Source organism: Phoxinus phoxinus, assembly GCF_949152265.1.
Source record: "Phoxinus phoxinus genome assembly, chromosome: 19".
NCBI classification, from domain to species: domain Eukaryota; kingdom Metazoa; phylum Chordata; class Actinopteri; order Cypriniformes; family Leuciscidae; genus Phoxinus; species Phoxinus phoxinus.
Genome location: NC_136894.1, coordinates 4,661,540 through 4,673,976, shown reverse-complemented (window position 1 = coordinate 4,673,976; position 12,437 = coordinate 4,661,540). Strand labels below are relative to the sequence as shown.

Here is a 12,437-nt window from a genome sequence, read left to right as displayed (position 1 = left end):
TCTCTCTCTCTCTTTCTCACTCAAACTCACACACATGCAGTACGGACACATCGCTGCTCTGGCGATTTTAAAATATTCAAATATAACAACTCAAAAGCTACAAGACAAGAGGAAATTCACTTATGCTTAATCTCTCTCTCTCTCTCTCTCTCTCTCTCTCTCTCTCTCTCTCTCTCTCTCTCTAATAACTGCAGTGTCTGCTATCAGTGGCTCAAGTCTCCATTACTAGCTCTAAAATGGCGTTTTGGAATTAGCAACGAAGGCTTGGGATTAGATGTGTAAGAAATTAGTCCCACACACAAGAGCATTTTAAGGACAAAAACCTGACAGATGTCTTGAAATAAATCATCTGAACAATGTTATGGGATGTGGTAACTGTAGTATAAGTGGAATAATTATCTCCGCGCCGTTGAATTATTGAAAATTATGTGCATTATTTTTCGAATAATTCAATCAATTATTCCAGACTTGTTAGAATAACTGTTTTGTTAATCAGTATAAAATTATAGGATTCCAAATTTTTTGTTTTTTGTTTTTGTTTTTTTTCCTTCACCAAAACATATCACATTGAAATAATTCCTTTTGGGTTTCAGTTTGTATACAAACGTGAATTGCATTTCAGAGTATGATTTGCAATTCAGTCAAATAAGATGGTTGGTTTAGATTTTGATGCATTCACAAAGCACTGTATATGGTAATTCAGCCAATAAGCCCAGAGAAAAGGCCAATTTTCCTGATTTTGTGAAAGTAAAAGCCTGATCCGGAGTTGAATATAATTCAAGGGTTAATGCATTTAACTGCAGGGTTCAGACTGCATTTCCGCGTGGCCACGCTGACGGGAACGCCTATCCATCTTTTCTATTCAGTTTGAATTGACCGCTGTGATAAATGGGGTAACCGAGAGCCTCTTGATGGTAAATCTCTCTTTGAAAAGCTTAAACGCGGACTCTGTCAATTAAATAAATCTCAGACGCCACCGCAGCACTCTACCTCCACACCGTCACCGTCAACAGCTCTGAGTAATGTTGGAGAGTAGACAACACACAGCCCTGCCAAAAACAAGCGGACAACTGAAGACCCGTCACCGAGAGGATCATTGATCGTTCTGAAGGAACCGCAGTACGCAGATGATATTTCTGGCCTTCTTTCACTCGTATGGGGGGAGATAGTCAAGAGGAGATGGAAACTCACCTGAAATAAAAGAATATGGCCAGCGAGATGAGAAGGGACACTATAGAAAGAGCATGACCCACAATCGCCATGTAATACAAAATAAACGCCATCTGAAATGAGACAAATAATGTCATGGTCAAACCACGTTCTCATGAGATTCACAATTTTTTGGGGGTTCAAGAGACCTTAATGTAAATTCACCTTTTATATTCAAATGTGTTGTTGCAATTTATTATTCAATATTATTATTAAGAAAAGTGGAGAAAATATAATAAAATAAAAGCAAAACAGATTGCATCTATGAAAAAATATATATCATATAATATTTCAGTGTCTGAAAGGACAAAATGTGCCATTTTTAATTATATATGCACGGTATTTAAAGTGTGTTATCACATTGATATTCTGTTAATAATCCGTTCTCATAGGATTACAACAATTCACAAAGTATCAACCTGAAACGTTTATTGTGAGGTATTAAAAAAAAGATCATATAAGCATATGTTTCATTAGTGTTATTTACCAGTAAGTTTCATGCAACAAGGATAAAATCTCAAAGTAAGAAAGCATTAAAGTAGCATTGAAAGTGCGTATCCCAGTTTTCTATGTCTTTTTCATGAACTCCATCTGGTGTGATGGAGTGAAGTGCACAGACTTTATTTGAGTTTGCCTGAGCTGACATTTTCTCTCTATCCCTCACTTTGTAAAGCAGCAGTTGTATGGCTCTGAAACCATTATGTTATGAATAATTTTCAGAGCCGCTGTCCCCCAGAAAAGCTGTTAAGTTAAACTGAAACTGCCTTGTGTCGACATTACGCTTCACTGCCACGGAGTCTGAAAGAAACACTCAAATCCAACATTGCCTTCAGTAACAGCTTTTATGACACTGTATCAGAGCTGTATATATCATATTTCTACTTTTTTATGATATTGTGGTATGTTGATCTGCTAATTATTTGTCTTGTTATCTTTTCTTTTGCAATATTTCTATACACATTTTAGAAAACCAACAGCTAGTAAACTATCTGCTATATGGATATTCTGGATATAAGTTGTAATTCAACCCTGCATGTTTTACACATGGGCTAAAATTGGAAATAAAGTTTTTACATGGAAATCTTGCAATCTAACATCCCAGTTAACACAAATATATTCTAAGAACATTTTCCTAAAGTTGTGAAAACAATATTTCTGAATGTTTAAAATTATGAATGTTCAGGTTTTTTTTTCTTGGTTATGTGAAATTAAAATTTTCCAAACATTATGGGAATGTTACTTTTGAATGTACTTTTGCAAAATTATCAACTGGAATGTTCCTTTAACATTCATATAACTAAGAAAAAACGTTAAACGTTAAAACGTGCTATAAAACGTTTTTAAAACATTTTAAATTGTGAACTTTTTAAACGTTCTGAGAACAATCCAAAATAACGTTTTAAAACTTAATGGGAACAATAGCAAAATATATTTCTGTTAGCTAGGATGTGCACTGTAAGAGTTTCTTTTCATAACATCTGACCCTTTAATTCAGAAATATTCATAACAATAAGATTTTCCTTCAAGACAAGTGCAGAATAAGGATGTCGCATCCTCCTACCTTGAGCTTGTCCGAGGTATGAGCAATGCAAAGGGTGTAGTTGGACCAGGTCCTGTTTGTTTCAGGGTGTCTGAACCAGTTTCCAGTCTCATCACAATATTTGGTGACTTTTTCTAAATGAACAGGGGAAAAGACGTGGGATAAGTGCATGACAAAAGCCATTGTACTTTAGCTTTTAAAGTAACCCTGGTGACAGAAAGGCTCAAAGCTTTTACAATGCTTCAAGAATTGGGGTGGTGTAGACTTGCACAGTTTCTAAACTGGTTTTGCTTCAGGATGATGACCTGCAATGCTTATCTGCAGGGCTTTACATTCACTTTTACACTGTGGCTAGTGGTTTTCCAAAGTTACTATCCACTATCCACTATCCAATTTTGACATTGATACCAAAGGGAAAAACTGCCATATAGAAATTTTTTAATATTATTTCATAATTTGGCACCAGGTATGTAAGGCTGCTGTCACTTTAAGACCTGACGCACAGATCCATTATACTGTTACACATGTGTTTCACTTAACACATAACTGACTGTGTTTATGTGAATGCAAAAACTGGGATTTTGATATTATTGTGTGTGTATTTGACTGTTTAAGCACAATAAGAATGAACAAATAAGTTTAATTTAGTAAAAATGAAACGAGTAAGTGAGGGTTTGTGTGTCAACTTGCTGTCGGAGAGACGAGAGAGCGAGAAAGCGCAGCTGGTATCGTGTATCTATTCTGTGGAAAATTAATATTTCAGTTTATTTCAGTATCAATATGTATAGAAAAATCTATATTTTTGACAACTCATTTCAGATGCCTATTTAAAAGACTTAAATTGAAAAATGTAATATATTGTAGCCTATGTATAAATTATAGATTATATAATGTATATATTAGATTATATATATAAAATTCAACCCGCCAAAGTGACTGTGTTACACACCAGTGTTTAAATAATGTCAATCCCTGGTTATAAAATAGATCACAAAAAGTGAAAGAATTACCAGTGGAGTCGAAGTCAGGGAAGTAATTGGGGCAGTACTGAGAAGTGTACGTTCCTGCTAGAGTGTCGTCCCAGCATAACCATCCATCCCATGTGCGGTTGCAGTACGGACCTAAAGACAAGCACACAAACAATCAGGGCCAACTCCTCCGTGCAATTGCTCTTTGCACTTGAGTTTCTGATGATTCAATGTAAAACCTCTTCTGAGGCTCTCTGTTTTCGCACCTGATTTGTTATATGGCTGGTCTCTGTTCATTTTCTCAAAGCATTTATATTGACCATCGATGATCTTCTTCCTCTCCTCTGCTTTCTGAGTCACTACAGGGCTGACCTGACTCTCAGCTGTAGGATCCAGATCCGCCTCGATCTCTAAAAAGCCATGGACTGGTAACGTCTGAAGAAGAAAGCATTCCTTTTGAGATTACAGATAAAAGAAGTATCTGATTTTAGACCTATTGGATAATTAAGGGCCAAGCACTGAAGTATGCTCTTTCTCTTTCTTCATGCTGGGAGTTTATGGGGGAGTCTATATAGATGTATCTGAAGAAGTTTTTAGCCCTCTAGGAGAGTCTAACCTAACTCTAACCTCACCAACCATTCAAACCATTCATTCTTTTTGCTAATAACTTTTGATCAAAAGTTCAATGTGCCCAATGGTTTTGATTTCTGCTCGACAAGATATTTATATCTCTATTGAAAACATACACTACCAGTCAAAAGTTTGGGGTCGGTGGGATTTTATCTTAACGTTTTTGAAAGAAGTCTCGTATGTTCACCAAGGCTGCATTCATTTGATAAATAAAAAAATAAAAAGTAAAACCCTGTAATATCATTACAGGTGATTAAAAAACAAATTAAAATAAATGTTTTTTTTTATTGCCATATTTTAAAATGTAATTTATTCCTGAATTTTCAGCATCATTACTCCAGTCTTCAGTGTCACATGATCCTTCAGAAATAATTCGAATATGCTGATTTGCTGCTCAAGAAGCATTTCTGATTATTATCAATGTTGAAAACAGTTGTGCCGCTTAATATTTGTATATTTTGTAATTATTTAATATTTTTTTAAATATTTCTTTGATGAATAGAAAGTTTTAACAAACAACATTTATTTTAAATAAAACAATATATATATACGTATTATATACAGTATGTTATAAATGTCTTTCCTCAATAAAGGTATTAATTTTTTTAAATCTTGCTTATCCCTAACTTCCTCCTAAATATTACATCTTCACTAAATTGGTCTTAAATCATTTTCAGATCTTTTTTTTTTTTTGGCATACATGCCAAACAGGAAGTAAAATGTATATCTTCGTAACATTTTGGTCTATAGAAACAATTACCTCGGAACAGCTCCATCTAGAGGTCAAAATCATATCATAATAATTGATTAATTTGCTAATAAATTGTAAATAATTTGGCCTTGATTTTACTGTATTTAGATTGTTTTGGTCTTACAGAAAGCAATGATAAAAAATTTGAACCTAAAATTTTAATCAGGTGTTTCCTAAGTCTGACATAATCAAGGACTGCATGTCACAAGTTATTAAATGTTTTTCAAAACATTCAAAATTAAACGGACTTATAGGCATATCCAAGACTGCATCTCAGCAACTCTTCGGTGTACTGACATGATTCTTAAAATCATTGATACAATGCCCTGAATTTGGTGATAGTGACACTAATCGATCAAAGGTTTTAAGCAATTGTGCAGTCTTATGTTTAAATATGCTTATGGCATTTAAACCAATTTTTAGTGTGCTATTTTAGTGGGCTATATTTTACCTTAATTTTTTCCTTTGAGAATGTGAGACAGTGGGACCAGGTCTTATTGTTGGATGAACTGTGTACCCAGTTGCCAGATTCATCACAGTATTTGGTTACTTTTTCTGTAGGGAAAAAGAAAGATGAATGTAATGACTTGAGCTTAAAGATGTACTCACACCACACGATCTGAATCTTTGACCCGTTTGACTAGTGTGATCGCTCCATATCGTGCCGGGCCCGCTTGAAGAGTTGGGTTCGGGCACGGATCGATTGGGCTCGGGCACGGTATGCATGCGAGTGTGATCGCCAACTGGGCCGAAACATCTTCTATTGCTTCTTGGATGGTACACTTTTTAAAGAACTTGAGTATATTTAGGTTTATAACAGGCCCGATTCTCACCTTATTGGTGAACATGAACTGTAGCTCACGCATCAGTTGTGGTATTGTTGACGTGTGAGAACCAATGAGGTTCATTCTCGTGTTACGCATCACGTTTGAGCTTCTGCAAGAACCAATGAGGTTCATTCTCGTGTTACGCATCACGTTTGAGCTTCTGCAAGAACCAATGAGGTTTGTTCTCTCACATCAAGCAGGTTTGGTTGAGCTTCTGTTAATGTTCGCTGAACGATGTTTATATGCAAATAAAAGCCTAAATTTAATCTGTTTATCATATAAAGAGATCGAGTCTCTTTAGAAAATTTGGACTAAACCGCTCAATTCATGTGGATTAGTTTTACAATCTCTTTCTGAACTTTTTGAAGCGTCAAAGATGTAGTTGTCAATGGAGGGACAGAAATATCTCAGATTTCATCAAAAAGATCTTTCTTTGTGTTTCGGAGATGAACGAAGGTTTGGAACGACATGACAGCGAGTAATTAATGAACGAATTTTCATTTTTGGGTAAACTATCACTTTAAGTGCAATGTGAGTGCAGGCCAGAGAGGGAGGGGGAGGGGGGACAATCACGCTCGGACTCGGTACAAGGCAACCGTGCCTAGTGTGAGTACGCACTAAGTTGTTCCAGTGATTGACTCCAGCCCTCGGCCTCGGGAATCAATCGATCAATCAGTGTCTTATAACAAACACAGTGAGCTGATTCTCAGGCAGAGAGATCTCTATCAGCGAACAGCAGAGAGTGTCTCCTGTTATATCCTTACCTCAACAGGTCACTGCTTCATTTCACTAAAAATGCTGGGTTGTTTCAACCCAATTTTGGGTAAAATATGGACAAACCCAGCCGTTGGGTTAAATTTTTACATTACATTTTTAACCCAACATTTGGGTTTGTCCATATTTTACCCAAAATTGGGTTGAAACAACCCAGCATTTTATAAGAACTTTTCACAAATTTTCACAAAAACTTATTTTGTCCTGTTGCAAAAATCTTTGTCCCCTTTAGAACAACACTACACTAAAAAAAATGGGTCAAATATGGACAAACCCAGCTGTTGGGTTAAAAATGTAATGTAAAAATGTAACCCAACGGCTGGGTTTGTCCATATTTGACCCAAAATTGGGTTGAAACAACCCAGCATTTTTTAGAGTGTTACCCATCAGCAAATAAATTAGTTTTGCACATATGTTTCCAGACAGTCTGAGACCTTTTCATTATAGGGCTTCACTTATCATCCCAGAAGCCTGCGCTCGTGCTTTGGAATTCTTTCTTTGGAGCAACATTTTGTGTTTCATAATAGTCACGCAGAGACATGTAACAGATGTCATGCGTGCTGTAGAATCTCGGTGATTTGCAGTTTCTGGAGCGTTGCGGTCTGGATTGATAATCAGATGTGATTGGGAGTCTTACCCAAGGGGTCAAAGCTGGGGTAATCTGGGCAGTTCTGTGAGGCAAAGGTTCCAGCTGGGGTTTCATCCCAACAGAGCAAGCCATCCCAGAATCTGCTGCAAAACGACCCTATAAAAGTTAAATAGACATTTTAATAGGGGTCGTTTCATGAGGACTCAAATGTTCCTTGATCTTTTGAGATCCAAGAGTTTATTGTACAATGAAAACATACTGTAACTTTCTGAACTCAAAATGTCCTCAGTAAAAGGAAACAAAACATGTATTAAAACTAAGCTGATGAAATCAGCCAAAACCTTGTGCTGTTTCTGGATGTGTGTGGCACCTGCCGCTCTGCATATATCGTTTTGAAGGATAACAAGGGTAACACTTGTTTTGTATTTGTATTTGTTAACATAAATAAATGAACTAACATGAAAAAACAATGAAATGCTGTATTTTTATAAACTAACGTTACCAAAGATGAACAAATACTGTAACAAATGTATTTCTCATGGTTAGTTTGTTAGTTAATAAATCAGCTAAGGTTAACAAATGAAACCTCATTGTAAAGTGTTATCAAACAGTTACCAAAAGGTTTTCATGCTTGAAATGTTCAAAAAACACATTATTTTCACATTATTGCTGCTCCTCTCTTCCCAGTATGTCAGTAACGCTCTGTTTAGTTCCTGTTTTTAATCAAGCTTCCAAAAAGCTCAGTGTGCTCTGATTGGTCGGCTGGACCAGTGTAATGTTATTGGTCAACCGCTTCGAGCGTGTTTCGGAAATGTCACGCCCCTTACCATAACAGTGTTAGATCCGGGGTGTGGTAACAACACAATACTAACTTAGGCCCTGTTTACACGTACATGGTTATTTTGAAAAACTGAGACATTTCCCTTCGTTTACACGCAAACGGAGAATTCGCCTCTGAAAACGATTCTTTCTAAAATCTCCGGCCAGAGTGGATATTTTGGAAAACTTTGTTTGCACGTTTGCATGTAAACTGAGAGAAACAGAGTTTTAGCCAGCCGACTGTGACGATTTTCGGGATTCTGATTGGCTAACGTGGGCTTGAGCTTCTCGTTACACTGCCACCTACAGGTTTGGCATGCTCTGGACGGCATATACACGGGTTAGTGAAACGATCACTTTTCAGTGGGGTGAAATGTCTGTTTATGAAAATAGCCGAAAATATAACTCAACCAGGCCTCGCCACCTTTTTTGTGTATGTCTTGGGCAGGAATTATTTAAATGAGGAATATTGTGATGTGTTTGTTCCCGGAAGAAAACTCAAGACTACAATGGAGGCGTTTCAGGGAGTTCAGAAACAGTGACACTGATATAGAGAATAAGTCGATTTGGAGTGACTTTGTGCTTTACAGATATTTTTTATGCTCAAACTGCATTAAAGACAGTTGAAAATGTAAAAAAAAAAAAAAAAAAAAAAAACCTTAATAGGGATCATCTTTACACTGGGATATGATAAAGTATTTGATCACACATCACCTTTTGAGAAGAACCTTTATTGTTTCCATGATCACTTTGAGATAGCTTTCAGCCATAAAGAGCTCCACTAACAGTCTTGGAATTTAACAAGGCCATGAAAAGATTAAGAGCACCATTGTCTGTCATTCAAATGAAAATAAACCTACCTGTTTTATTATGGGATCCATCTCGGCTCAGAAGCTCCAGACATTTGTACTGGGACTGAGTCATGATCAGTCTCTCTCCCTCCACTGCCATCAAGACAGGAGTAAGGGATAAGTCAGCGCTGGGCTGTGTTTTTGTCTCTGTTGTTCCAGCCTTTGTTACATTCTGCAAAGAGAGATGAACTTGACCACAGCAGCAAGGTTGAAAATTCAGTATTTAGGAACTGGTTCCCGTTCAATGAATTCACGAGTTGGAATTTAAATTGAACTGGTTACACCCTACAGGATGTGGGATATTAAATTGGAATTTAAATGAGAATGACATGAAGTGGACGTTACTGAATTGCAATTCAAATATATTCACACAGTCACACATAATGTTTGGAACAAAACATGAATAATTACATAACTACTTTTTTTCACTAAATATAGATAGATAAATACATTTTGCCCATGTATTCCCTGATATGCAGAAAACAATTTGATAAAAATCTAATCAAATTAAATTAAAGCAAAAACACATTGATTTCAGATCACTTCATGAAATACGTAAGTATTGACAACATCATTTGAGGTATCCTGGGAAATTATAAACTACAATAACTGACATTTTAAACACTGGCTATTATCTATTATGTTTATGGGTAACACATTATGGGTATGTTTATACTAAAATGTACAATATATAGTATGGAAAAATTGATGATTGGTCTAAGAATTTTTTTTAAAGGTTTTGCATAGTTGTTCTAATTGTTTTACTTGTGATTAAATGAAACCTCACAAATTGTGTGACAATTTTTGTCCAGGTCGTCATACAAAGAAATTATGAACACATGCAAAAACAATTAATAACTGATTATGTTGTAGTCAAAGTATGCTTTTTCCTGTGATCTTTTAGTTTTTTATGTATTTTTTATTGCATAATAAAAAAAATCCTGTAGCTGTAGTTTGCCTTTTTTGCCAAATAATTTTTTCCGATAAATCACTAAATGTTCTTCCCTCATCTTAAAATATTTTTAATCAAACTTGTAGGGTCATTAAAAACAAACATACCCTCCAGACGTCACTTTTGGCCACTACTGTAAATCTATACAGTTATACCGCATGTGTTTCTTTAAATTTTATTATGTTTTCTACTTCCTTTTTGAACTGTTTGCTACCTCAATTCAAACTCGGGAATTAGACTGGGATTTAAACGTCATTCTGCGTTCATTTCCGAATGGCACACGACCTTCCACAGCAGAAACGGCATAAACACCACTATTTTTTCCCCTGCGACCTCAAATGCACACCTACTCAGTTCTGAGGACATCACATGGGCACTTGACATTTGAAAAGGTATGATTTTACATAATGAGAACCGGCAGAAACATTCCTCTGCTCATATCAGTATTGTAAAAAGATAAGAAATCCTTCACAGAAATGAATGCTTTTCTAGAAGAGTTATAGGGATAAAGCTTTACCCACAAAGACATGCTTGATATCAAAATTCAAAGCGCATCTCTAACCATTGTATCGCTGGTTTGAGTCATCTTATAGTTCAATGGGAAGTCAAAGAGACAATTCAAAAGTACTTTACCTTTTTTCCCCTTTTAGACACCTCACAGTAATGAATTCTACATTAATTTACGACTGAAACCTTGATGTTTTTGTGCAGAGATCTTTACTTTGGCAGATCCTCTCAAACCCACCTTCTCATTTCTGCCATTAACCGAACTGAGAAAAGTCTGTGGCAGCTTCTTTAGTGCTGTGCGTCTGTCTTACCTGCACGCAATAACGCATTTACAACACCAAATTCCTCTGTGAGGTTTCTGATGTCCCATGTAGCAGTTTAGCAGCCGTACATATGATGTCACTCCAAACTTTGAAGTAAATGACGTCATACATACGACCACCAGGCCACCACCCAAAGTCAGTCAGGAAAACCCATTTGTCCTTCAATGGAAACTGGATGTCAAGAACGAATAAGATCATGTTTCAAAAACTACAATTTTATCTTTAAAGTCCCACAGAAAAAAAGGATAGTCTTTTTAGACCCATTTTTTTTTTTTTACACTTATTATTACCAATCCACACTCTTGCTCTCAGTTTTTGCTGTTCAGTCTAGCTTTAATTAAATGCCATTTCCCATTATACTTTTAAATGTGACATGCTATTTTGCACGCTCATTACTTTTCCACTAAGTTGGATTTATTCACAGTCATGGGAAAGCTACTTCAAGGTCAAAAATAAACTGAGAGGACTTATTATTATGTTATGTGCACATACAATTAGTAAATTAGGCTATTGGCTTGTTTGTGAGCTGCGGTGATACTATAGTGCTAATGTACTACATGCAGAGGGCTTCATATGCTCCCATTTCATCATTCTGACACGGAGCCAGATGCTCTGATACCAGCATCGGTGGAGCCACCATTTCATGCCTCGAGTGTTCTGCGGGTTTTCAGGTCACCTCCGCTTGTAATTACCAAACTGGAGCAATTAGTGAGTAATGTCTTTTTTTTTCTAGTGGATAGTGGGGGTTGGGTAATCAGGAGAGAATCATCTAATGACAAACAACTTAACAATTGCAAGTTCAAATGGGTAAAATGTCGAATTCTAAATGCAAGAATGTATTTTAGGCTAATTTCACTGTGAGTGTGTGTATAGAATAAAAAGGCATTACATTGAACAAACAATGAATGAGATGTTATGGTCCACTCACCAAGATAAATGATGTCAAAAGCCATAGGGTCTCTTGCCAACCCATGCTCTCAAATCCTGGCTTTATCTGTAAACACAAAAACATAAAAAACTGTCTGAGAATGCAACACACTGAGAACTCAAGTTGACAAAAACATTCTACGAAATCTATCCGTCCATCCATCCATCCATCCATCCATCCATCCATCCATCCATCTATACATACATACATACATACATACATACATACATGCATACATACATAGGCCAACATCCATACATACATACATACATACATACATGCATACATACATAGGCCAACATCCATACATACATACATACATACATACATGCATACATACATAGGCCAACATCCATACATACATACATACATACATACATACATACATACATACAGTGTTCAAATTGAGGGGGGGGCTGGGGGGCTGGGGGGGTCCGGGACCTCCCATAAGCATCAAAGGACCCCCCATAAGGCCCAAAAAAGGTCCCCTGGTTTTTCATTAAAACTAAAATAATAGAAACATAATTTATTAGGTAACATATATATATATATTTATACGTGCGTGTGTTTTTTAAGGGACAAGTGAAAGAAAATTGTAGCCTACTTGCCCAACCGGACAAATGCCCTGATTAAAACAATTTTCAATATCAAAAAAATAAAATAAGAAATAACGTAGGCTACTCGGTTACTAACGTAGGGTAGGGAAAGAGTATAGAGAGTTAAAATTAGGGGGGGAAATGCCCTTTATAAAGCTAAAACAATTATTCTG

The 12,437-nt window shown here is 36.2% G+C and overlaps 1 protein-coding gene across 2 annotated transcripts in view; it reads right to left on the bottom strand.

Annotated features, from left to right (window-relative positions):
- calcr (calcitonin receptor) overlaps positions 1 to 12,437 on the bottom strand; it is a 50,890-nt gene that overhangs the window by 15,987 nt on the left and 22,466 nt on the right. Inside the window, exons 2-9 of one of the 2 annotated variants that reach the window (XM_079591633.1) lie at positions 11,669 to 11,734; positions 8,968 to 9,130; positions 7,337 to 7,444; positions 5,550 to 5,653; positions 3,984 to 4,152; positions 3,760 to 3,870; positions 2,771 to 2,883; positions 1,192 to 1,283 (exon numbers count right to left, since the gene is read on the bottom strand). In XM_079591633.1, the coding sequence (XP_079447759.1) occupies positions 1,192 to 1,283; positions 2,771 to 2,883; positions 3,760 to 3,870; positions 3,984 to 4,152; positions 5,550 to 5,653; positions 7,337 to 7,444; positions 8,968 to 9,130; positions 11,669 to 11,713 (905 nt within the window). In that variant the 5' untranslated portion in view covers positions 11,714 to 11,734. The remainder of the gene's footprint in view (positions 1 to 1,191; positions 1,284 to 2,770; positions 2,884 to 3,759; positions 3,871 to 3,983; positions 4,153 to 5,549; positions 5,654 to 7,336; positions 7,445 to 8,967; positions 9,131 to 11,668; positions 11,735 to 12,437) is intronic. The other variant, XM_079591634.1, reaches the window with a different exon arrangement.